Genomic DNA, 27,185 nt, shown 5'->3' with positions numbered 1-27,185 from the left:
TTGTTAGTTCTAGGCGGTTTTTTTTGTGTGGATTCCTCGGAATTTTCCTTATAGACAGTTATGTCATCTGCAAATAGAGTATTATTTCTTCCTTTCCAATCTGTATGTCATTTATTTCTTTTTCTTGTCTTTTTGCACTGGCTAGAACTTCCAGTATACTATGTTGAGTAGTAGTGATAAGAGCAGACATCCTTGCCTTGTTCCTGATCTTATGTGGAAAGTCTTCAGTCTTTCACCTTAAGTATGATGTTATTTGTAGATTTTTTTTGTAGACGCCCTTTATCAAGTTGAGGTAATTCCCCTCTGGGAGTTTTTGTTTGTTTGTTTGTTTTACCATGAACAGGTACTGGATTTCGTCAAAATTCCTTTTCTGTAGCAATTGACATAATCATGATTTTTCTTCTTTAACTCATGATACAGTGGATTACATTGAGATATAATAATTTTATTTTATTTTATGTTTTGAGACAGAGTTTCACTCTTGTTGCCCAGGCTGGAGTGCAATGGTGCAATCTTGGCTCACTGCAACATCCGCCTCCCAGGTTCAAGCGATTCTCCTGCCTCAGCCTCCCAAATAGCTGGGATTACAGACATGCCACCACACCCAGCTAATTTTGTATTTTTAGTAGAGACATAGTTTCACCTTGTTGGTCAGGCTGCTCTCGAACTCCTGACATCTGGTGATCCACCCACCTCAGCCTCCCGAAGTGCTGGGATTACAGGCATGAGCCACCACGCCCAGCCTACGTTGATATATTTTCAATCTTGAGTCAGCCTTACATATGTGGAATAAATTCTACTTGGTCAGGGTTTATAATTCCTTTTATACATTGTAGCCAAATACATCTAGTCTTTTGTTGAGGATTTTTAAATGTATGAGAGATTTTTCAAGTGTTCATGATATGTATTGGTTGGTAGTTTGGGGCATTTTTTGTTTTGTTTTCTTTTGCTGTTTCTGCCAGGTTTTGGTAATAGTATAATACTGGCCTTTATTTTTTAGAAGGATTTGTGAATAATTGGTATTAATTCTTCTTTAAGTGCTTGGTAGAATTTTCCAGTAAAGTTATCTGGGCCTGGATATTTTGTTTTTGAGAGCTTTTAAGTTACAAATGGAATTTCTTTAATGTTTCTAGGACTATTCAGATTATCTGTTTCATCTTGGTTGAGATCTCATAGTTTGTAGTCTTTTAGGAATTGGTGCATTCCTGCTAAGTGGTTGACTTTATGAGTATAAATTTGTTGATAGGATTTCCTTTTTACCCTTTTAATGGCAGTAGGATCTGTAGTGGTATACCCTGTTTCCTGGTTTTGGTGATTTGTGTTTTCTCTATTTTTTTTTCTGTCTTGCTAGAGGTTTATTAATTTTATTGATTTTTTTCAGAGTCAGCTTTTTGTCTCGATGTTTTCCTGTGATTTTTCTGTTTGCAATTTCATTGATAACAACTGTTTGTTATTTTCTTCATTCTGCTTGCTTTGGGTTAATTTTGCTCTTTTTCTGTTTTCTTAAGGTAAGAACTTAAGATTATTGATTTGCAAACTCTCCTTCTTTTTAATAAGTGACTTATGGGTTGGAGGGTAGCATATACAGCGTGGGTGTTGTTAGACAAAGGGATGATTCACATCCTGGGTGGGGCAGAGCTGAACTGTGTAAGATTTCATCACACTACTCAGAATGGTGCACAATTTAAAACTTATACATGGTTTATTTCTAGAATTTTTTATTTAACATTTTCTGACCACAGTTGACCACTGGTAACTGAAATCACGTAAAGTGAAACCATGCCTAAGGGAGGACTACTGCATTCTCCTTATTTATTTATTTATTTTTGCCAACGCGCCCAGCTAAGGGCTCATTTTTAATCATAAATAATATTGCCTAATATTACAGCTGACATTCCATTATTACCTTGCCTAGTAGGTTTCCAGAGAAACAGTGTTGAAAGCGAAACTCGAGGTCATTTCACCAGGGAGAAAGAAAAGGTTTTATTAACCCTTTACTCATAGCAGTCCAGGGTAATCTCACAGTATCAGGACCCAGTCTCCTATATTGCTGCTCTGCCATTCATGGCTTCTATTTCCAAGGTTACTTTGAAGTCCAAGAATCCTGCTGGAGCTCTAGCTACCACATCCATGTTCTAGCAGGAACAGAAGATGAACCCACCTGCTTCCCCTTAAGCCTTTAAGTTTAAAGAAACTTCCCAGAAGCACCACTAAGCACTTGTTATTTTCTTTTTTCTTTTTTTTCCCATCACTCAGCACTTCTTATTCCATGTCAATTCCAGAACTTAGTCATATGACCACATGTATCTGCAAGGAAAGCTAGGCACATTGCTAACCTGAATAAATTATGGGATTCTGATACAAAGCAAAAAAGGGAGAACAGATCATTGGGTCAGGCAATTAGCATGCTCTCCTATACATACATAAGGGGGAAACAATAAGCTTTTTATTAAAAGCTGAGACTAAAAAAATGTCATATAAATTAGCTGGGCATGGTGGCACGTGCCTATAATCCCAGCTACTTGGGAGGCCGAGGCATGATAATCGCTTGAACCTGGGAGGCAGAGGTTGCGGTGAGCCAAGATCATGCCACCGCACTCCAGCCTGGGCAACAAGAGTGACAGACTATCAAAAAATAAAAAAATTAAAAAGTCATGTAGACATTGGGATATAGATGATTGCTTATAATCATCTGCTTATGATTTTAAAATGCTTTTTTATCAAGGTAAGTCATTTTCCAATGAAATACAAAACTTTTGAAAGAAAAAAATTCTTTGGGCCAGGCATGATGGCTCACACCTGTAATTATAGCACCTTGTCGAGGCAGGAGGACCACTTGAGCTCATGAGTCCGACACCAGCCTGGGCAACACGACAAAACCCCATCTCTACAAAAAATACAAAAATAAGCTGGGCATGGTCGCACACGCCTGTAGTCCCAGCCACTAGGGAGGCTGAGGTGGGAGGATGGCTTAAGCCCAGGAGGCGGAGGTTGCAGTGAGCCCAGACTGCGCCACTGCACTATAGCCTGGGCGACAGAGCCAGAACTTGATTTAAAAAAAAATTACTCATCCTAGAACGTTAGCTCTCTAATCTGTTAAAATAGTTTTATCTCCATCAATTGTGAGATGTAATTAGCATGAGGTATATATTAACTTACTGGTGCTAGGTTAAACTATAGGAAATTGCTGTTTTTTGTAGTCGGAAACAATAAAATATTGGCAATTTTACACAGGTCAACCTGTAACAAAGTATCAAAGGGTGTGAATAATTTACTTAAAAAATATAAACTAGCACAGATTTAGTTTACTGCCATGATAAAATGACTAATACAGCTGAATTTCAATAATCTTTCTCAAGTGGGAAAGGAGCAAAATTACATCTGGAATATTTGGAATTGTTTCTTTATCCTTAAGCACTTCAAAATTCTTTTTCTGTTCCTAGATAAAATACTTATTGTAGTAGACTAAAAATAGGCCCCAAAGACTTCCATGCCCTAATCCCTAGTATTATGCCTGTGTATGTTAAATGACCTAGCAAAAGAGACTTTGCAGATGGAATTAATGTTGTTTTGTTTTGTTTTGTCTTTGAGATGGAGTCTCGCTCTGTCGCCCAGGCTGGAGTGCAGTGGCGCAATCTCAGCTCACTGCAACCTCCACCTCCCGGGCTCAAGCAATTCTCCCACCCCAGCACCCTGAGTAGCCGGGACCACAGGTGTGCGCCACCATACCTGGCTAATTTTTGTATTTTTAGTAGAGACGGGGTTTCACCATGTTGGCCAGGCTGGTTTCAAACTCCTGACCTCGTGATCCACCCGCCTCGCCTCCCAAAGTGCCGGGATCACAGGCGTGAGCCACTGCGCCCGGCCAGAATTAATCTTATACACCTTCAGCAGGGTGCAGTGGTTCATGCCTGCAATCCCAGCACATTGAGAGGCCAAGACAGGAGGATCACCAGAGCCCAGGAGTTCAAGACCAGCCTGGGCAACATAATGAGAACCCATCTCTTAAAAAAAATGTAAAAAAACAGCCAGGCATGGTGGTGTGTGCCTGCAGTCCCACCCACTCAGGAGGCTGAGGTGGGAGGACTGCCTGAGCCCGGGAGTTCAAGGCTGTAGTAAGCCGCGGTCACGCTACTGCACTCCAGCCTGGGCGACAGAGCGAGACCCTGTCCCAAAGGAGAAAAAAAAAAGTTATCGACCTTAAAATAGGGAGATTATCCACGTGGGCCCAGAGTAATCAAATAGACATTTAACAGTGGGAATGGAAGACAGCAGGGTAGGTCAGAGAGAGGGATGATGGAAGAAGTAACAGGAATGATTCAAAATGGGAGAGGGACTTCACCCACCATTGCAGGCTCTGAAGAAAAGGGGATCATGAGCCAAGGAATGAAGGCAGCCTTCAGAAGCTAGAAATGACCCTCAGCTAACAGACAGCAAGGAAAGGAGACTTTGATCCTTCAACTGCAAATAACTGAATTCTGCCAACAACTGAATAAACAAGGAAATGGATTTGCCCCCAACCCCAAAAACTCCATAAAGGAATGCATTCCTGCCAGCACTTTGAATTTAGGCCAGGTAAGACCCGTTGTCACACTTTTCACCTACAAAACTATAAGACAATACATTTGTGTTAACTCACTGAGTTTGAAGTAATTTGTAACAGCCTCAAAGGAAAACTTATATACTTACCTTAATAAAACCTCGAATTTAAAGGACTCAGAAGGGTCCCTAAAGTCATTTACAAGTATTTCATTTTACTTATTTTTTGAGACAGGGTCTCGCTGTGTCACCCAGGCAAGAGTACAGAGGCGCAAATGCAGCTCACTGCAGCCTCGACCTCCCATCCCAGGCCATCCTCCCAGGCCAGCTGCCCAGTAGCTGGTACCACAGGCGCACGACACTACGTCCAGCTAATTCTAAAAAATTTTTTGTAGAGACGGGGCCTCCCCACGTTACCCAGACTGGTCTCAAACTCCTAGGTCCAAGTGATCCTCCCACCTCGGCCTCCTAAAGTGCTGAGATTACAGGTGTGAGCCACTGCACCCAGCCCAAACTGTATTTTAAAAATCCAATTCATGTCTGGTCCCAAATGATTCTGGTAAAATAAGTTGTGTTATGACTGGATATGTGTGTATAGCCAGTAAAATGCAATAAAACATTAAAAGACTGAAAGCTACACAGCAATTATTTTTATGTAAGAACTCTAAAAAGTTCTTGACAAGTTATTATGGGAAACATTTCATCTAGGAGTGATTTCTAAGGCAGCATTTGAGTTTCCATAAAAACAGAACTTTCTCAGAACGTATATCAATAAGAGGACCAGAATCTTCTATTTCCAAGTGCAATGGTTTCTCCTGTTCACAACTCAGGTTTGAACTCTCGTTCATTTGAATCTTTTCCTCTTCCAATTCCAAAGATTTATCTGGGGCTGAAGCTACCACTTCTTCGTCTTCATTTTCATGTAGAAAGCTACAAATCATGTTGGGTCGATAGGAGAAATCATTATCCTTTATTTGCAACCATTCCATCCCACCTATGTTTTCTTCTCCTTCCTTCTTCTCTGTCAGAAGAGTTCTTGTCATGCTGAGCTTCTTCACTGTATGACATTTATATTTTAACACTGTTTTATTATTGCCTTCTGTATCAGCATGTTCAACATTTTCTTCAAATATAACACAGGTCCCAAGAGTGTCTTCATACTCCCCAGCAAAGACACAGCTGTCCACTTGCAGAATGGGCCTCTCAGTGTCAATGCCCAAAACCTTGCATTTATTTTCACATTTGAGAGAAAGTCTGAATCAATAATTCCTGATAATTCCACTAGAACCAACTGCTCCTCCTCTTCCTCCTCTTCTCCATCCTCCAGACCCCGCTAGTCGGCCGCGGCCTTGGTCCCGCGGCGCCTCGCCTACTAGTCACTGGCGACGCGGAGCTGCCATCTTGAGTACCGGCCCTACATTCTCTTTTAAGGCATTTCTGATAATCAGCAATTTAAAAACCCTAGTTGTTATCGCCAACTGTCAATTTCACTAATGGTTCCTTTACTATCCATTATAAAGCTCCATGTTAACAAACATCAGCACATAGATATCCCAAAGGCTCAAATTAAACTTGTCTAAAACTAAACTCCTTATTTTCATATTCTCCCGGGTCTCCCAGATCTGTAACTCCTTTTCTTTTTCTCAGCAAAAGACTGCTGCTATTTACTCAGGAATCTAAAGCAGGCTATTTCTATTTCTTCAGTAAGTGATGATGATTATACTTCTTAAATAGCTCTTGAATCCTTTCTCTTCACTAGTTTCCCACTACCACATCCCTATTTCAGGCTTTCTTTGTCCCCCACCTTGAAAATATAATTTTTTTCAGGTTTATGAAAAACATCAGCTCCTTGTCCATACCTTATTTTCTTACTCCCTAGGGGCAATCACTTTCAATTATGTTAGCTAAATTTTGCAACTATTTATTTTTATATTTTTAAACATCATGTAGTGTTACTTTTTAGTTTTTCCGTATTAGGCCTTCTCTACTGACTTTCCAAAATGGGTGGAGGGGAGGATTTAACTCTTTTATATCATATATACATATATACACACACACACACACATTTTCCTCATCCTAATATGTATATATTATAAATTTCACGTAAATCAATATTTAATATTTGGATTATGATTGCATAAATGTTATTTGCAGCCTGGCCATGTAGTATACTATATTATGTCTTCTTCCTTTTACAAGTTTTATTTTCCTTTGAATCTTATTTCTTTATTTACTTAGTTTTCTATATACTTTTCTAAGTCCCTGCTTTTACTGTAAATCTATCAGTTGCCTCTTTGATTCATCTCTGCCTCTAATCTCCATACTACAGTCCTTAATTGTTGCTTTCTTGGTCTGCTGCTCGGCTATGGTCTGTCTTCTATAGCATTCTTATATTGACTCTACTCTTTGTTGGTTCTCCAGTTTCATGGCTCTTACTTACACTTCTGTTTCTTGGTTTATTCCCTTGTTTCTGATATAGCACATATTCTAGCAGTTTCCAGAAAGAGTGCATAGGAAGTAAACTTTTTGAGACCTTGCCTGTCTGAAAAGGTGTTTATTCTACCTTCACATCTAATCGATAATATTGGGTATTGAATTTTAGCTTGGAAATAATTTTCCCTGGAACTTTTGAAGAAGTTGTTCTGTTGTTTTCTAACTTTGAGGGCCATTTTGATTCCTGAACCTCATGTGAACTTTTCATTGTGTTTTTCAATGGAAGGTTTTAGGATCTTCCTCAAAATACTGAAATATCAGATGATGCGTTTTGGTGTGGATCTGTTTCACCCACTGAGCCCATTATTGGTGACTCAAGGAATTCATTTCTTTCAGTTTGGGTCTATTTTCTTGAATTAAGTTTTTGCTCATTCTTTCTGGAAATACTGTTTTTCTAATGTTTGATGCCCTGGACTGATCTAAATTTAATTTCTCTCCTATTTTCTCGTTATATTTTTGTTAAATTTTCTGGGGTATGTACTCAACTTTTTATTTGTCTTTCTACTGATCTTTGATTTCTGCTATAAGTTTAATTTTGCAAGAGATTGTTGTGTTGTTTTATGATTATATATATGTACTTTGTAAATAGCATCCTGTTCTTATTTCATGAATTCAGTATTATCTCTTTGAGGATATTAATGATTTTTTAAATGTATATTTTATTCTTTCTGGAGTATTTCTTTTAGCTTTCTTTATATTTCTGTTTTGTTTCAGTCTTTCTCATGTTAGAGGCTTTCCCCAAATATCTGGTGATTCTTGGTTGTCCATTTATATTCAAGAATGATATACTGAAAAGTTTTGTAGGTGGGGCTTGTTAACTTACTATAGGATAATTTGGCTAGACATTTTCACTGGGGGACCTCTAACTATTATCTTCAGGAATTATCTCTTTAGCTGGTCAAATTCTCTGGAGAAGAAACTTCCAGCTCCTGGCTAGAGATAAGCCTGGTGTTAAGCCAGTGTTCTGAGAACTGTTAGAGAAGAGACTGCAGGCTCAGTGTTCAGCTTGTAGGCTTTCACTTTATCCCTGTATAACTTTGACTTAATTCCCGTTTTGGTACAGAATACTTGCCCTCTGCTCTGCCTGGTGTCCCTGATCCACAGCTTATTTGGTTCACCCTCTCCAAAGGAAAATTATCTCCAGGAGTTGGGTAGGGAGAATTGCCCAGATGTAGGATGTGGATGAGAGGAGGGGTCTGTTTCTTATGCTTTGACAATTCTGTTTTTAGCTCCACTTTCAATATCACTTTGAATTACCTAGCTCTACTAATTCCATATTCTTTCTAGGGTTCTCTCATACAAATCTAGCTGCAATTTTCATAGATTTTTGTTGTCTCCTTTCTTGTTTTTGTCCTTACGATTTTATGCTTTTGTCTTTTTCTTCTTCTGTTAAAAATATCTTTACTGCTATTTGACAAATGTTTTGAAATAGAGCAGTGGTAAATGCATGTGCTTAATCTCTAACTGGTAACCTTAGTGGTCTCCTCCGCCTAGTCTTACCCCATTCTAATTCACTTTCACAATACTGTCAAGATGATCTTGATAAAGTCACACTCTATTCTAGTCATCTCTTTATTAAAACCCTTCACTAGTTCCCATTGTCCAATGATAAATTCGATTCTTTGCATAATATACAAAGTACCCTGCATAATCTAACCCCTATCTGGTTCTCTAGCCTCATCTTGAAGAAGTATTTATGGTTTTCTAAACGCCTGATATTCTTTCCTCATCTATATTTTCGGACGTTCAGTTTCTTTTGCCTGGAGTACTCTACCCCATCATCGTCTGCATGGTAGCTGCTCCCATGTCAAGATGGTTTGTGAAGCCTTCCTTGACTGCCTTGGCTCATCATTCTAATAGTTGTTTATCCCCTTCTTTGTATCCAGGCTGTGTTCTACATAATGTAGTATTAGCATTTATCATATAATATTGCAGTTATTTGTCTACATGTCTGTTTACTGGAATTTGAGCTTCTTGATAGAGATAATATCTTAATTATTTTTGTATCTTCAGAATTTAGCAATGCCTGGCATGAGCTTGGGGTCCAATATATGGTTTCAATTTATTTGTTGCCTGATATTTACACAGGATACTGTATTTAGCTTTTGGTGGAGAAAGAGATACAAAGCTAACAGACATGTGCACATGACCATCTTTCCATGTTATTAAACATTCTACATTTAATGGCTACTAAATATTGCATTATATGGATATACCATAGTTTGTTAATAGCCCATTGTTAGGTATTAGTTAATGTTTCAAACTTTTTGCTGTTTTAAATCATGCTGCAGTAAAAACCTAGCTGTAGGTAAATTTTAAGGTGTACAACCATGATTACTGGACATAAATAAAATTCTTAGAAGTTAAAATGCTAAATCAGTAGTAATGTCTGTTTTAAAAGCTTTTGGTATATATCCTTCCAGGTAGGTTGTACTAATTTATATTTTCACCAGAAATTCATTGGGGGGACCCATTTTTCTGCATTCTTTCCAGTACCACTCCTGTAATTACTACCACCACCAACACCATGATCATTCTTTGCCAAAATTTGCAAGTTAAAATAATATTTTCCTGGTTTAATTTGCATTCCTCTGGTTACTAATGAGGTTGAGTATTTTGAAAATGTTTATAAATAATTTGTGTGTCATTTTATAAGTTGCCTATTTGTGTCTTTAACTGTTTTACTGTCAGGATTTTTTTTTTATCTCACTGCCTCAATTTTTTTCTGGGAGAAATGAGAGATATACTATATAGCATTGTTTATGAAAGTACATTGTGTTCTTTGACAGTGAATTTAATCTCATCTAATAATTTTTATATGTATAACTTAAAATTTTCTTAAAGCATTAATTACAGTTTCTAGAAGTCTGTGTTTGGGTTTAATGACTAAATCTCTTTTCCTAATCTTTTTTGAATATTTACCTAAAGTATTTGCAAAAGGCTAAGTTGAAGAAAACATCTGTCTCCAAAACAGAATGACACTGACTGGAAGCAGCTTCACCAAAATCTTTTGAGAATAATAAATAATTGTTTTAAAATATTTTAAAATACACAAATATACCACCTTAACCAATAGCCATTTAGTTAGGCCTATAGAGTTGTACAGACATCAAACAATCCAGTATTAGAACACTTTTGTTACCGCCAAAATTTTCTCTTGGCCATTTGCAGTTATTCCCCATTTCTATCCCAAACCCCATGCAACCACTAATCTACTTTCTGTCTTTATAGATTTGCCTTTTCTGGAGAGTTTATGTAGATTGAATCCTATTATATGTGGCCTTTTGTGTCTGGTTTCTTTCATTTAGCATAATATTTTCAAGGTTCATCTATGTTGTAACATGTATCAGTACTTAATTCCTTTTATTGCTGTGTATCATTTCATTGTACAGTCGTACCATATTTTGTTTATCCATTCATCAGTTGATGGACATTTCTTGGTTTTTTTTTTTTTGAGACGGAGTTTCTCTCGTCACCCAGACTGGAGTGCAATGGCACAATCTCAGCTCACTGCAACCTCCACCTCCCGGGTTCAAGCGATTCTCCTGCCTCAGCCTCTTGAGTAGCTGGGATTACAGGCTCCTGCCACCACACCTGGCTAATTTTTGTATTTTTAGTAGATACAGGGTTTCACAAGGTTGGCCAGGCTGGTCTCGAACTCCTGACCTCAGGTGATCCTCTTGCCTCGGCCCCCCAAAGTGCTGGGATTACAGGCATGAGGCACAGTACCCAGCCTCTTGTTGTTTTTTAAAATATAGTTTTAGCACTTACATTTAGATTGATAATCCATCTTGAGTTGATTTTTGTATATAGTTAAAGGTGGGGGTTTGATTTCATTTGGATGTAGATATCCAGTTGTCCCAGAGCCATTTGTTGAAAAAGATTATGATTTCTACCATTGAATTGCCTTGGTACCTTATAAGGTTTTATTTCTGGACTTTGTTTCTGTTTCATTGATCTCTATGGCTATTATTGCCCATATCATGCTGTCTTGATTACTTGATTAAGTTTTAAAATTAGATAGTGTTAAATCCTACAGTTTGTTCTTATTTTTCAAGATTGTTTTTTTCTGGATCCTTTGCCTCTCCATATACATTTAAATTAAGCTTGTCTATTTCTATAAAAAGAGCCTGCTAGAATTTTCATAGGGATTACATTGAATCTGTAGATCAACTTGTGGAGAATTGCCATCTTAACAATAGTGAGTCTTTTAATCCATGAACATGGAATATATCTCCACTTATTTAGATATTCTTTAGTTTTTCTTAGCAATGTTTTTTTTGTTGTCAGTGTACAGGTCTTATACTTCATTTGTTAAGTTTATTCCTAAGTATTATAATTCTTTTTGATGCTATTGTGAATGAAATTGTTTTCTTATTTTCATATTGTTTAGTACAATTATTTTTTAATAATGTCAATATGTGTATGCCATATTTAATATGCTGGCAGGAACCAGTCAATCACTGATGCTTGTCATGGGACCAAAATTCTGGGCATTAAGTACCTAGGTGCAGTTTTTGCCCTTAAAGAATGAAAGTCCTAAAAAATTTAAAGTATGTTAATACAGAAATAGTCCTGGGAATTCAATTAGAAGACATGACAAAATGCTAATAGTAAGGCTCTCTTAAGAATGCTGACTTGTATTTCTTGACAGTTTATTGATTTTTAAAATCATTATAAATGTACCCCTTTGCATTTAATATGTATCAATCAGCAAATTACTAGAATGTGCCTATGTTGACACTTCTGATCTCAAGTTAATGGTTTGTTGTAGGGCTCATCTGTGCTTCCATCATTAAAAACTGTTATTTAGGGGAAAAAATTGCACCCCGCAGTTAGTTATTACAACGAAAAGGAGATATAGTTTGCCAGGTTGAACATAATGTTTTTCTGGCCTTTTATAGACAGCCAGCATTGAAATCACTGTCCTTAAAGCATGATCTTGCAGAATGTCTTTATAAGATAAAATGAGGTATTACACTTTAAAAACTGGGTAACATTAGGGTTTTTCTGATTGGGTGAAGAAAATTAAAGTATATTACAGCTGGCCCTTCAACAATGAAGGGTTTAGGGGTGCTAATCCCTACACAGTAAAAAACCAAATATAACTTTTGACTCCCCAAAACTTAACTACTAATAGCCTACTGTTGATGGAAGCCTTACCACTAACATAGTCAATTAACACGTATTTTGCATGTTATATGTATTATTATATACTGTATTCTTATGATAAAGTAAGCTAGAGAAAAAGAAAATGTTGTTAAGAAAATCATAAGGAAGAAAAGAAACATTTACCAGTTATTAAGTGGAATTGGATCATCATAAAGTTCTTCATTCTCGTCATCTTCATGTTGAACAGGGTGAGGAGGAAGAGGAGAGGGTGGTCTTGTCTCAAGTGTGGCAGAAGTGGAAGAAAATTCACGTATAGTGAACTTGTGCAGTTTAAACCTATGTTTTCCAAGAGTCAATTGTATATCGTTTAAATTTTTTAGTGTTTCTCTTGTAAATTGTTTTTCTTCTTGGGCACCAGTTATGGCTTATTCATGAGTAACCATTAATGAACACTAAAAGAAATGACAAAGTTTATTTGTGCATGTTAATAGAAAAACTCAGAGTATCATGCTTACTTCAACAGCTTAGTTTTACTAGCAGAAAGTTACTGTTTCATATGATAAAATTAATGGTATTCTATGGTACTCTGCCCCTGAGAAAATTTAAGAACCACCAAGTTAAATAAATCATTATTGGAAAAGAACAGAAATGTAAATATACTCAGTGCACTCATTTGCTTATAGGTAGCTAAGACCCACCAAAACCTATACTCCCAATTTAATGACTACCCTGTATGTCACTTTTAGGGTATAATGAGTCAAAAAGCAGTTAACACCTCATCCTAACAAAACATAAATGTCAACTAGACAGTTATTTGCCTGAAAGCTAGGGAGAACAGAAAAAAAAAAGTCTTGTCCATTGTTTGCACAGTTTCCAAACAGATAGATGAGTGTTTTTTTCTTATGTGTTTCCTAAAACGTAAAGCTATTGAAATTGCTATGTAAAATTTTGTTAATCATGTGTTCAAAGGAATACGTAAATTATGTTCATGGGATATTTTGGCCTTAGATTAATGATTGTGTGACTTTTTCTCCTAGAGGCATGCTGCAAAGGAAGGTAGAAGTGGTAACACGGGTTTTCGAGGATTATCGTCACGAGGAGCATGCACACAATGTCAACACTGCTTTTTAGTGAATGACCATATCTTCAGCATGTCATTTCTGGATTATTACCTACAAATTCTGATGTTAAATAGAGTAGTATTTATACTTAATATTTCATCTTGATCATAATGAATTGTGCATCCTTTTTTTCATTTAAGTATTGTACTGTTGAGAATTATACCTTAGTTTTGTTTTTAGTATTAGAAAATCAAAATTATACTAGCCCCTTTGTCCAGACAGCAACCTCTTAGATGCTGACTCTATATGTGTAATTTATGTCTTACTCTCCCTGGCATCAGTACACATCATCCTTCTCACTCCAGTTGAATCATAGGGTGATGTCTGCCAAAAGTACATGCCAAGCTATATAGTGCTAGATACTGTAAAGTCTCTTCTTCTCAAAGGAACCTACTGTCTAGTTTGAGATATAATTAATGCTTGTCTGCATAAAAACAATATAGATAATATAAAGAAGTGCAGTATGAATTATAGAAAGTGTGTTATAGAGATTCAGAGCAGGGAGGAAAAGTTAGGGTAGATTATTATTAAAGGGTTAAGGAAAGGTAAGTTTCAAGGAATTTGGTTATTTTTAATGTATGGATATACTGGCATTTTATTTGGTTTTAGCATATGATTTATAGTTGGTGATTTCCGTATATTTGTTTGCTTTTCTTTTTTGTTGTTGTTTGTTTGTTTTGTTTTGTTTTAAATAAGCCTTGTTCTTAGGTTTGGAACAGTCTGGTCTCCTGTGTTTCATGTTTCACCTAAGTCATAAATAAAGGTAATGTCCTAAAAAAAAACATGTAATACTGAAATTAACTATTAAAAGTTTTTAAGTGACTAGAGCTCAGTAACCTATAATTTATTGAGCTAAATTTTCTGTTGTACTGATTGCACACGACCATCCTGGCGGGTACACATTACACGAAGAAATATTTTTGAAATGAATATTAGCAACGATTAGTCTTATGAGCAGACTAAATGCCAAAATTGACATGGACTCTTTTTTTTCTACTCAAACTTTTCCAAGCAGCAGCTTCTTATCCAGTAAGTTTTTGTAACCGCGCAGAATTATAGAATGTGAAAATAATCCAGAACTCATATAATCTTGTGAATTATTTCTGTAGATACACAACTTTTAAGTATAATCTTTAGTAATCTCTAATTTTTCAGTTCAGTATTATTACTCTTATACTGTAGATAATAGTAATACTAAAGACATTTTTTCCCATTGCTTTTGGAGATTCAACTCTTGTAAAGTAGCCTGTGTACAAGTTCTACATTCAGTAATGAAAATATAGTTTATCAGAGGAAACACTGACTCTAGTCTTGTTCCTGCCTAATTAACTGGACAAATAATTTCATCTTGGGCATTATCTTTGTCCATAAATGAAAGAGTTGGATCATATTAGGGTTTCCCAAACTGTTTTGTGAGAAGGAACTGGTTTTCATTTCTCTGAAGTTTTGAGATTCCTTTATGTCTTTTCACTGTGAGTAGAGTGCTTACTCCATATTTCCTAAGTAAAATAAAGAAAAAGGAGACTACAATACTGCTTATACTATCTTACTGTTACATTATCTTCAGTGGGAGTTCTAGTGTTTTTCCTAGTACATAGAAGATGCCAGAGGATAGCAACTGGCTTCTAGATTGATCTAGTAATGTTATTAAGACTTACAGGGTGATCTCAGTATACTGTCTGGAATTGTACATTGGACTAAATCATAAATCATCTCTAAGATTCTTCCTGACCATTTCTAACATGTAAAGAAATGACATTGTTGAACAATTTTTTTTGTTTGTTTTTTGAGACAGGGTCTTGCTCTGTCACCTAAGCTAGAGTGCAGTGCCGTGATCTTGGCTCACTGCAACCCCTGCCTGCTGGGCTGAAGTGATTCTCCTACCTCAGCCTCCCAAGTAGTTGGGACTACAGGTGCACACCACCACACCTAGCTAATTTTTGAGTTTTTTGTAGAGATGGGGTTTTGCCATGTTACCCAGGCTGGTCTTGAACTCCTGGGCTCAAAGGACCCACCCGCCTTGGCCTCCCAAAGTGCCAGGATCACAGGCGTGATCCACCGTGCCCAGTCACGTTGAACAAATCTTAATTAAAAGGTCAGAAATACAGAAATAAGCTATTTTTACCAGTAATGTTAAAGCATCATTTATGTTAGGCACTGGAGTCTTCAGCCCCTCGTAACCATTGTTAACCAGCTGACATATTAGCTGAAGAATTCTTAAATTTAAAGTGTTGACACTATCCCAGTACATACCCATTTTTTAATCCTTTGAAAAGATGCTATATTTGTTCTCTATAACAGCATTTATGCTATTTCATTTGGGAAATTTGAAAGACTTGCACAGTTGTTTACTCTTAATATAAGATGGTGAGTAAATTCAAGAGAAGATTTTTGGTTTTAACATCTTCTTCCATATCTTGGAATCATAACTGCTTCATAATGTAGTCTTCAGAAGTGTGCCACAAACAAAGCACCTAAAAAGGACAAACCCAGAAAATGACAAACCCAGAAAATGTGTCTCTGTTAAGAAGGAGCTTCTGGATTAATTAAACTAACCTTGTTAAATTGACAGAAAGACAAATGAGGCATATTTTTCGGTTTGTCATAAATTCTTCTAGGGGTAAAATTGTGAAATTAGGTAAGATCTCTGTGCCCATGTATAACATCTAGAGATCTCCAAGGCTTTGTATACACTGTCTGATGTCCTTTTAAGCTGGGGAGAAGAATGTTGTGGGAAACAGAATAACTATTATTACACAGTTAACAAGTTTGGCAGAATTAGAAATGGCCTGGTTTTCTTTTTAGTGTAATTTTCTGAATGTTTGTCTGTTTGTACCTATCACTTGCACTGGTTACAGTTATACACAGGTATGTAGGGTACTTCTTATGACCTTGCTTTCCAGTTGCAATTCCACAGCTATGTGAATATGTATCTTAGCTATTCATTCTCCACATATCCCACCTAGTGGATTTGCAATGTAGTGTGTATCATTTCAGTATCAATAGGCTATATGTTTTATTAGAAGTTGTACACAAGTTTGGTGTGATGGTTGGTGTAATATTTGTTCCATCCTTTGCCACCATCCCAGGGGATAAGCACACTAGCAACCTTGGTGTATTTTTCCATTTCCTTGTCAATATGTCAATTGGGACAGATTGGTTGAGCCACAAAATTCAGCTCTACCACCATATAGGATTTACCTGGTGCAGGCGATGATGTGACCCCCCATTTTGTTTATACTTATATTCAGTTCATGTTCTGTGCCAAAGCTACAAAGTGGTACATGCTATGCCTGCAGTCATTCACCTTTATGATTCAAGAGCACAGTTATTTGCATGTGACAGGTCTTAGGTAGCTCACCATGACATTTTCAATCTGATAGAAGTTCTCAGGACAGGAAATTCTACAATGTTTTTCAGTAGCTGCTTTTTGGTCCTTTGCTCTAACTTGAGCATGGCAATACAAAGCAGTTTGGATAAGTCTAAATCTACTGATTAACATTTGACTATTTACTCATAGATTACCACTCAATCATGGAATAACTTTAAAACCATACCTTTGTATGTGCTTGACAGTCACCCTATACTTAGGAGGTATCCTCATTTTACAGATGAGAAAACTGGCCTAGACCAGTTAAGAAACTTACTGAAACCCACATGGTCTAGTAACTTACCAGAGCAAAAATTCAAGTCCAGATTGCCTCTAAAACCCTGTCGTGCTATACTGTCAACTGAGAAGTGAGATTCAAATCCAAGTAGTGTGCCCCGCCCCCCACCATTACCTACAATCTTTTCTTCTTTGGCTTCTTGAGATGTAAGAGGGTTTCTCTTTAATTAAAAAAGTATTGACTAGGTAATTTAGTCATGGGTTCAAAATTCAAAGGGCACAAAAAGATATGTGAAGAATTTTTTCTGCCCTTGTCCCTCAGCCATCCAGTTCCCCTATCTGGAGGCATTCACTCATCATTTGTCTGTAAGTTCTCCCAAACATATTTTGTGCATATACAAGCAAACACACATATATATGTTTTTAAGTGACTAGAGCTCCCCTTTTTATGCAAATAGAAGCATAGTATACATATCGTTCTGCACCTTGCTATTGCACTAACTATATTTTGGAGATTGTTTAGTAGCAGTTCATAGAGAACTTTGTCATCTTGGTAACTGCTGCATAGTTTTTCATTGAATGATACATTTTCATAGTATGGTCTTGGATATTTTCATTTCTGTTTTCATAAACAATGTTGCAAGGAATGATAGTAGGTTAGAGGATATATAGTATTGAGGATTCTATTCATAACTGAATTGCTGCTTTAAAGGGAATGTACATTTATGATTTTAGTAGTATCCTCATTTGCCCCCAATAGATGTTGTACCAATTTATATTCCTACCACTAGTGTATTGAGAGCGCCTGTTTCCCCACAATCTCAATAAAACAAGTGTGTTATCAAACTTTTGGATCTTTCCCAATCTGTTAGGTGAAAAATGGTAGTTTAATGTACTTTTAAAAATAAACTTTAAGTTCTAGAACAGTTTTAGATACAGAAAGGTTGCATAGTACAAAGTTCCACATACGTACAACTCAGTTTCCCTTGCATAACTCTGATACATTTGTCACAGCTAACGAACCTTGTTATTAGCTAAAGAGCATAGTTTGTTCACATTTCCTTAGTTTTTACCTCATGTCTTTTTTTCTTTTCCAGGATCCCATCCAAGATACTGCATTACTTTAGTCATCATGACTCCTTTGGTTCCTTTTGGCTGTGACAGATTCTTGTGTTTTTGATGACCTTGCTAGTTTTAAGGAGTACTAGTAGTCAGTGCACTTTAAAATTTGTGAGATTGGACATCTTTTCATACACTTAAAGACATTTGCATTTCCATTTCTGGGAACTAAGAGCCTATGCTTTTAACCACTATACTATACCTCTTTCTTGATTCACCATAATTATCAATAAAACATATGTGGGCCTGAACATACACAGACTTCTGATTCTGAGTGGAGAAAACTCTCAAGTCTCTGTTACAGATAGAGGAGAACCATTAGTACAGGTGATATAGTCAGACTCGTGTCTGATGACTCTGGCTACATCGTGAAGGATGAAGCAGAGGCTCGACTGGAAACGGTAGGTAGGCTGGATAAATCCTTGAAAGAAAAGCAGTGTTGATAAGTTCAAAGGAAATTACAGAAGAGCCAGGAATTAGTGGTAATGGATGAGAGAATCAAGAAGTCAAAGGTGACTCGTTTTATGAGCTGGATATTTTGGGTCTTCTTTTGAACCTAAATGAGAAATTCAAAATAAATATTTGGACAATGTTCAGCATACCTGTCACTTGAGATCTACTTTCTCTTTCTGTTGCCATAGCTCTGTGCTACTACAATTCCCAGAGCCCCATGCTCCATCACAATCCCCTTAGAGTCCGCCGCGCGGAGTTCTGGGACTTGAGGTCCGCGGCCTATTTACCCAAGTTGGAGGTAGGGGCCTGTGGAAACATGAAGAGGTAAGGACTTGTCTGAAGAGCAGGCGGCAAGGGGAGCTTTGTTCTACCTTTTCTTTTCTTCTATTGCTTTCTGGTTTGGGTATTGCACGTTCTCAGGATGCGGTTTCGTGGGAGCGGGAACACGACAAAGGAGACGGGAGGAGGGGAGACGGGCTGAACAGGCCTGCAGAGCGAAGTTCAGGAAGGGCTGCCACCGGGGCCGGCTGCTGTGGGAATGCCCTCCCGGCACGGGCCCCGGGAGCTGGCCGGGTGCTGCGGCTTCGTCGTTTCACCCGGACCCAGCTGGGCAAAAGGGTTTGAGGCTGACAAATTCCCGGCGCCGGAGATGTAGGTACCTCGGGCCAGCCCCTCGCCGTCCTCCCCTACCTCCACCTCCACCTGAGAAAGGCTCGGGGCGGGCGCATTTATTTGCAACGTCTGTGTGTTAAAGACTACTTGCTTGGGCCCCGAAACCATGTAGCGCTTTACAATCTTAAAGTAAGGGAGCGGTACTTTGTTTCTAAATGTGGAAGGACAGCACCAAAGCGGTTCGATTTATGGGGTGGGGGGAGGGGAGGTGGAAGGCATTGCTGGGCTCAGTTCCCCTTACTTGTCCTGAGGTAAATGGCCGCTTGAGCCTAAATGGCCTGAGCCTCCTAACTATTGACAGGCTTAAATTAATTTTAGATTCACTCTGCAAGTAGAATCATCACTCTGGAATAGTGCAGTGCATTTAAAATTCTTACTGATATGCTTTCCTGCACTGTCAGTTCCTTGCATCTTTTAAAAAACCGTTTATGACTTTGCCTGCCTGAAACTAACCTTTAATATTTTTTTATGATATCTCCTCCATGCGAAATAATGTATAATGTATACATACAGCTTAAAGAATAATAAAGGTTCGCATCCACTACAAGCTTAAGAAATAGGACATTGCCAGTCCCTTAGAAGTCTACTGTGTCTCTTCCCTCCCTTCGTTCCCCCCTGAGGTGACCACTATCCGGAATTTTGTGTTATTAATTCCCTTGCTTTTAAAAAAGCAAATAGTTTCTAGTACATATGAATTTATCCCTAAACAAAATGTTCCTAGTCATGTATTTGAAGTATTCCTGATACTTCATGCTGGCGTTTCTATTGTAAAAGCTACTAGACTCAACGTGGCTAAAACAATACTGACTTTCCCTTTCCCAAATCATTTATTCCATCTGGAGCTTTGTCTTTCCTTCATTGGTACCATTGTTCTCTCAGTTACACAGACTGAAATTTTGGGATTATCTTTGACTTCCTTGCCTCTGCCTCCAAAAGGCCTCTCTCATCTAACCCTTTCTTTCCATTTTCACTATTACCATTTCAGTCTAGACCTTCATCACCTTTTACTTCAGTAGTTTCATAACTAGTTATTCTTGTTTCTTCCCTTTGAATCTCTATGGCATATTATAACCACATTCATCTGTCTAAACCATCACTTGCACTGTGTCACTTAACTGTTTGATAAATTACTACTTCTTATTATCCTTCAGTATATATTACTGTCCCTTTGTACTCTCTTTCCCTGTTCTCCTTTTCTTCATCACACACCTTTGAATGTCAGCTTAAAAGTACCTTTCTGAAGTCTTCCTTTACCACCTTTATCTCCCAATTTTCTCTTCTGTGAATTTCTACTAATTTGGCATATGCTTCTATGTGTTATTATTCTCTCCTCCCCCCGCTGCCAAGGCACATGCACACAACACGTAAACACACACTTCTTCTCCCTAAATAGATTGTGGGCTTCTTGAGGATAGGGACTATGTCTTAAACACCTTTGACTTCCCTCAGTACCTAGCATAGTGCCTTCTGTGTAAACAGGTATTTAGTAAGTGTTCATGGACTAAATGGTAAAGGGCAATGAATTGTTGGAGAAGTGTCTTTGAATAAATGGGGTCAGTAATGGTAGATAATATAGATAAGGAATATATTTTGAGACTCACAGTCTCTTCTGTTTTCTGTATATATTCTTATGTCTACTCCAGGGTAAACAGCTGTGTGAAGAGTGATGAGCATGTCCTGGAGGAGCTGGAAACAGAAGGGGAGAGGCAGCTGAAAAGCCTCCTTCAGCATCAACTTGATACTTCTGTCTCCATTGAGGAGTAGGTATTGATTTTGCAAACGGAGAGTATCATAGACTCTTACCTCCAGGTGACAGATCTCTCTTAAAGCCTGGATGGAATGTTCTTCTCCCACCTCCCTTTCTTTGTTAGACTTCAATGTATTAGGTAGGGTTTTAATTCTGTGTCTCTTCCTCTGGGAAGCCTCCCATATCTCACTAAGTCTGAGCCAAGTACCTATTTTATGTCCTCCTACAGCATCCCATATTTCCCTTAACATAGCACTTGTAACCCAATATTATCATTGCCTGTTTACTTGCCTCTGTTCCACTGTTTTTCCACAAAAGCAGGAGCCATTTTTATCTTTTTTATAAAGCTATTAAATCCTTAGTACCTAGCAGAGTATCTGATGCATAGTAAGTACTCAATAAATATTTGTTGATTTAGTTTATTATTCCTGGATGACGGCACTATCGATGGAGTTCCATTTTGTTGCAGTGGTGCTTCAGATTAGAAATAAGATGTAAGAGAAAATTTGCTAGTGAGTTTCATTGTACCTCTTACAGTGCTGAACCTCCATTTTTGTGAATGATAGTAACCTCAAGATGTTCTTACTCTCCTCCTGCATGTTTTGCAGATGTATGTCTAAGAGAGAGAGCTTTGCTCCTGGTACTATGTACAAGCCCTTTGGGAAGGAAGCAGCTGGGACTATGACTTTGTCCCAATTCCAGACACTGCATGAGAAGGACCAGGAAACTGCTTCTCTCAGGGAATTAGGGCTTAATGAAACAGAAATCTTGATCTGGAAGAGCCATGTTTCTGGTGAAAAGGTGAGTGGGGTAATGATTTTTTTGTTGGTTTTTCTCCTCAAAGAAACAGAGCAAAATATCTTCATTTTAGCACTGAGAGCCTTTTCATTTCTAGTTCTCACAAAACTGAGCTTGGTGTCTGAATCTTCTTTGATTTTTAGAATGCAGACATTGGTAAAAGAGAAGCTGTTCTTTAACTTCTTAGCTAACACTTTCTGTAAACATTCATTTCTGGGCCTAGGTCATCTTTTTACTTGAGATACCAGATCATCATGTTCAGGTTGTGCCCTCTATGATACATGCCATCTCATTCCTCTGGTTTCAGAAGACAAAACTGAGGGCAACTCCTGAAGCAATACAGAACCGTCTTCAAGATATTGAAGAAAGGATCTCGGAGCGTCAGCGCATTCTTTGCCTGCCACAGAGATTTGCAAAGAGCAAACAGCTGACCCGGCGAGAAATGGAAATAGAAAAGTCTTTATTTCAGGGAGCTGATCGTCACTCCTTCCTTAAGGCTCTTTATTACCAAGGTATGTGATCCCCACTGACTTTGATATATTCTTTCACTGAGAGAAAGATTAAACAGCAGGGCATTAAATATGAAGAGTTAGTGAAGGGAATAGGGGAAAGACAAATTGTCACTACTTTTGAGAAATGTATAATACCATAAGAGAGACAAATATGTGCACAGTTAGTTGCATGACAACATGGAAACTGCTATTATAGAGATTTGAATAAAATGCTGAGGTAGTGCAGAACACAGAGCATCTAAGTCTAGTTGGGGGAGTCAGAAGTTGACATTTATACTAACTCCTGATGGATCAATGGGCATTTGTCAGGTAAATAAAGGGGAATGGAGATTAAAGGTAGTAAATAGCAACAGGATTACAAAAGAACCTGGTGTGTCTAAGGAACAATGAGAAGTTTAACGTGGCAGGAGTAGAAGAAGTGGCAGGGAATGACAGGAGGTGACACTGGAAGGAAGGGGAGGCGAAGCTAGATTGTGAAGGGTCTTTAGGCTGAACTACAAATTAGCACAAAATATATAGATAAATAGTATGTGTCTTAACCAGAAGGATTTAGTTTGACAGATAAGTTTTACTAGACGCTGTGGAAGGTGCATGGAAGTTTAAGAAATGGTTCCTCACCTTGTGCCAAGTATAGTCTGGTTGGAGAGATAAACATGTAACATTTAGTGACAATACTAGATACATTTGTTAAGTGTTGTTGGAGTTCAGAGGAGGCAAAGGCCACTGTGTATTGGTGTGATTGAAGAAGGCCTCTCAGAGGAGGTAAGATTTAAATGTTCTTTTAATACTACCTATTCTTTAGAAAAGAGAGGTAACGACATTTCAGTTGCAACAGATGGTGTGAGCACTAGGGAGTGTGCTAACTATGGAGGAGATGTGAGACAAGGTTAGAAAGGTAGCTAAAAATTTTGAACTGTATTTGGTAACTAGTATAGACTTATACGAGTTAGTTATCAGTTAGTTTCAATATGTTTGAAGGTTTTTGAACCAGAAGTGACATGATAAAAGCCATATTTGAAAATTATTAATCTGGTGGTCAATAAATAGGATTAGAGAGAGGAAGAACTGGAAGCAGGCAGAATGGATAGGAGATATTACAGTCATTTAGGCATGAAGACTTGGTCTAGAGTGATAGCAGTGAAATTGGAGAGAGGTAGGTTTATAAGGGAAGAACTAATAAAACTCGTTGACTGAAAATGAAGGAGGGAGGTCAATGCAGAGGTATGTGTCAAAGATAATCCAGAGGTTTCAAGGCTGTGTGACTTACCAATTGGCAAAATTAAGAAAGCCTTTATGGGGAAATTTCGAGGAAGGATGATGAGTTTGATTTTAAACATGTGGAATTTGTGAGAATGGCAGGATCATGAAATGCAGATGTTGAGGAGACAGTTGGAAATGCAGCCGTGAAGCTCAGGAGAGAGGTCAGAACTAGATATATAGAACTGGGAATCATCTGTCCTTAGATAACATGTTAAGGCCGTGAGAATGGATGAATGATTTGTTAGAGATAGAAAGATCATAGACATGGCAGAGCAGTGGTGAAGGAAGGAATGAATGAACAAATGAATAACCTTTTGTGGAGAGACATTTAGCATAATGATTAAGAACATGGGCTCTGGAGGCAGACTGCCTGGGAAAATCCTGGCTCCCCCACTTAACTAGCTATGAGATGCTAGGCAAGTTACCTCTCTATGCTTCAGTATCTTCATCTGTAAAATGAGAATATTAATAGTAGCTATGTTACAGGGTTACTAAGAGGATTAAGTGAGAGAATACATGTAAATCACTTAAAGCAGTACCTGGTATTTGGGGTGGAGGGTGGGTGGTGTATGAATCTGTTCTGTTTCCTATCTTTGAAACTCCTTGCTTTAAACCTTCACAGCATACCACAAAAAGACAAGTGCAGACAAGTACATGACCTCAATGAAGAGGAAGATAAAATTAGGCACAAAAGGCAAGTCGAGAGTTTTCTTATAGTGTTAGACTTAGGAATGTAACCTAGGGTCCCAGTTGAGCACTTATTTAATTCCATATTCAGTATATGACAATGTTTATAGGAAATGATCCAGAGGGAGCATATTATCCTGATACAGAATATTAAAGAGAGGAGTTAGTAGAAGTTGTAAAGCTTTTACATTTACTGCTGTTGTTTTTTCTCTATACATTTAAATTATTGTACCAGACATAAATTGACCTTAATGATTTTTAGATCCCATTTCACAAATAATTCTTAATATTTTTATTAATCAGTAAAGTATAATTATTGATGATGATGATGATATGATAGCTAATATTTTCTTACTTTTGAAATGAACTTCCAATAAAATTGCATGGGGCTTCTTCTTTTTTGGTGTACAATTCTGTGAATTGTAAATCATGTAGATTCATGTAACCACCACCACAATCAAGAAAGAGAATAGCTTCATCACCTTAAAAAACTCCCTCATGCTGTCCCTTTATAGTCATTCCCAACCCACCATAATTCCTGACAATCACTGACTGTTTTCCATCACTGTAGTTTTATCTTTTAGAAAATGTCATGTAAATGGAATCACACAACATGTAACCTTGTGAGACTGGCTTCTTTCACTCAGCATAATGCCTTTGAGACTCATTTGAGTTGTTGCGTGTATCAATAGTTCATTCATTTTGTTGAGTAGTGTTTCATCATATGGACATTCCAAAGTTTGTTTATCCATTCACCCATTGAAGTGCATTCGGGTTGTTTCCAGGTTATGATGGCTATGCATAATATTGATATGAACGTTCTTGTACAGGTTTTTTTGTGAACATAAGTTTTTATTTCTCTAAGGTAAATATCTAGAAGTGGGATTACTGGGTCATATGGTAAGTGTACATTTAACTTTATATGAAACTGCCAAACCATTTTCCAGAGTGGCTGTACCATTTTGCATTTTCACCAGCAATGTATGAGAGTTCGAGTTGCTCTACATCTTTGTCAGCACTTGGTATTGTCAGTATTTATTTTGGTTATTTCAATAGCTGTGAAGTGGTACCTCATTGTAGTTTTAATTTGCATTTCTTTAATGGCTAATGATGTTGAACATCTTTCATTTGCTTATTTGCCATCCTTATATCCTGTTTGCTAAAGTGTCTGTTCAAATCTTTTGCTGTTTTATAATTGGGTTGTTTATTTTCTTCCTGATGACTTTTGAGAGTTCTTTGTATATTCTAAACACAATCTTCTGTTGGATATGTGATTTTCACACATTTTTTCCCAGTCTGTAGCTTGTCTTTTCATTCTCTTAACAGTGCCTTTTGCAGGGCAAACTTTTTTTATTGTGGTAAAATATACATAAAACTTACCATTTAAACCATTTTTAAGTGTGTAGTTCTATGGCATTAAGTACTTTCACATTGTTCTGCAACTATCACAGCCATCCATCTCCAGAAATTTTTCATCTTCCCAAACTGAAACTCTGTACTTATTAGATACTAACTCCCCGTTTTCTCCATCCCCACCAGCCTCTGGCAACCACCATCCTACTTTCTGTTTCTATGAATTTGACTACTCTCAGTACATAAGTGGAATCATACAATATTTGTCCTTTTGTGACTGGCTTTAGTTAGCATAATATCTTCAAGATTCATCTAAGTTGTAGCATGTGTCAGAATTTTCTTTTTAAGGTGGAATAATATCCCATTGTATGTATATAGCACATTTTGTTTATCAATTGATGGATGCTTAAGTTGTTTCCATGTTTTAGCTTTTGTGAATAATGCTGCTACGAACATGGGTATACAAATATCTGTTTGAATACCTGCTTTCAATTATTGTAGGTATATACTCAGAAATGGAATTGCTGGATCACATCTTAATTCTACATGTAATTTTTTGAGAAACTGCCATATCATTTTCCATAGAGACTGTACCATTTTACATTCCCACCAGCAATGCACAAGATAAGAGTTCCAGTTTCTCCATACCCTTGGCAACACTTACTATTTTCTTAAAAAATAATAGCCGTCCTAATGGGTATGAAATGTTATCTTATTGTGGTTTTGATTTCAATTTCCCTGATGATTAGTGCTGTTGAGCATCTTTTCACATGCTTTTTGGCCATTTGTATATCTCCTTTGGAGATGTATCTGTTCAGATCTCTTGTCCATTTTTAAAATAAGTTTCTTGTTTGTTGTTGAGTTGTAGAAGTTCTATATATATTCTGTATATTAATTCCTTATAAGATATATGACTTGCAAATATTTTCTCCTATTCCAAGAATTGCCTTTTCACTCTGTCCTTTGATGCACAAAGTGTTTAATTTCGATGAAGTCCAATTTGTTGATTTTTTTCTTTTGTTGTCTATGCTTTTGGTGTCATATCCAAGAAATCATTGCCAAATCCATTGTTATGAAATGAAGGCTTTTCCTTATGTTATCTTCTGAGAGTGTTATAGCTTTAGCTCTCATGTTTAGGTCTTTGAACCTTTTGAGTTAATTTTCGTATATGGTATTAAGGTGAAAATTCAGCTTTATTATTTTCATGTTGATATTCAGTTTTCCCAGTGCCAGTTGTTGAAAAAAGACTGTTCTTTCCACACTGAATGATCCTGGCACCCTATTCAAAAATCATTTGACTATATATACCTGTCTTTATGCCAGTACCACACTGTTTTAATTACTGTAACCTTGTAGTAAGTTTTGAAATCAGGAAGTGTGAGAACTCCAACTTTGTTCTTTTTCAAAATTGTTTTGGATATTTGGGGATTGGTTGAGATTCCATATGAATTTTAGAATGGATTTTTCTATTCCTGTAAAAAAATATTATTGACGTTTTGGTAGGACTTACATTGAATCTGTATATCACTTTGGTTAGTATTGATGTCTTAACAGTATTGTCTTCTAAGTCATGAACGTGGGGTGTCTATTTATTTGTGTCTTGTTTAATTCCTTTCAGCAACATTTTGTAGTTTTCAGTGTATAAGTCTTTTACCTCAGAGAAAATGTTTTCAAGTCTTGTTTCAAATCTTGTTTATCAGTTGATCCTTTCA

The 27,185-nt window shown here is 37.3% G+C and overlaps 2 protein-coding genes and 1 pseudogene across 21 annotated transcripts in view; 2 read left to right on the top strand and 1 right to left on the bottom strand.

Moving 5' to 3' along the window:
* NUP62CL (nucleoporin 62 C-terminal like) overlaps positions 1-14,362 on the top strand; it is a 116,428-nt gene extending 102,066 nt beyond the window's left edge. The window contains exon 8 of the mRNA XM_014343526.4: positions 13,182-14,362. The gene's annotated coding sequence lies outside the window, so the exon portion shown is untranslated. The remainder of the gene's footprint in view (positions 1-13,181) is intronic.
* LOC103786256 (general transcription factor 3C polypeptide 6-like) lies at positions 5,175-7,240 on the bottom strand (annotated as a pseudogene).
* A 2,816-nt stretch (positions 14,363-17,178) lies between the features above and the next one.
* Positions 17,179-27,185, top strand: part of RBM41 (RNA binding motif protein 41) — a 56,455-nt gene continuing 46,448 nt past the window's right edge. The window contains exons 1-6 of one of the 20 annotated variants that reach the window (XM_034950536.2): positions 17,973-18,392; positions 18,633-18,768; positions 20,760-20,876; positions 21,472-21,664; positions 21,969-22,173; positions 24,056-24,127. In XM_034950536.2, the coding sequence (XP_034806427.2) occupies positions 18,662-18,768; positions 20,760-20,876; positions 21,472-21,664; positions 21,969-22,173; positions 24,056-24,127 (694 nt within the window). In that variant the 5' untranslated portion in view covers positions 17,973-18,392; positions 18,633-18,661. Of the gene's footprint in view, positions 18,769-18,817; positions 19,096-20,759; positions 20,877-21,471; positions 21,665-21,968; positions 22,174-24,055; positions 24,128-24,985; positions 25,021-27,185 lie in introns of those variants that run through there. The other 19 variants (XM_057301195.2, XM_057301193.2, XM_057301194.2 and 16 more) reach the window with 19 other exon arrangements.

Source organism: Pan paniscus, chromosome X (assembly GCF_029289425.2).
Source record: "Pan paniscus chromosome X, NHGRI_mPanPan1-v2.0_pri, whole genome shotgun sequence".
In the NCBI taxonomy this organism is placed as follows: Eukaryota; Metazoa; Chordata; class Mammalia; order Primates; family Hominidae; genus Pan; species Pan paniscus.
This window is presented reverse-complemented; position numbering and strand designations above follow the sequence as displayed.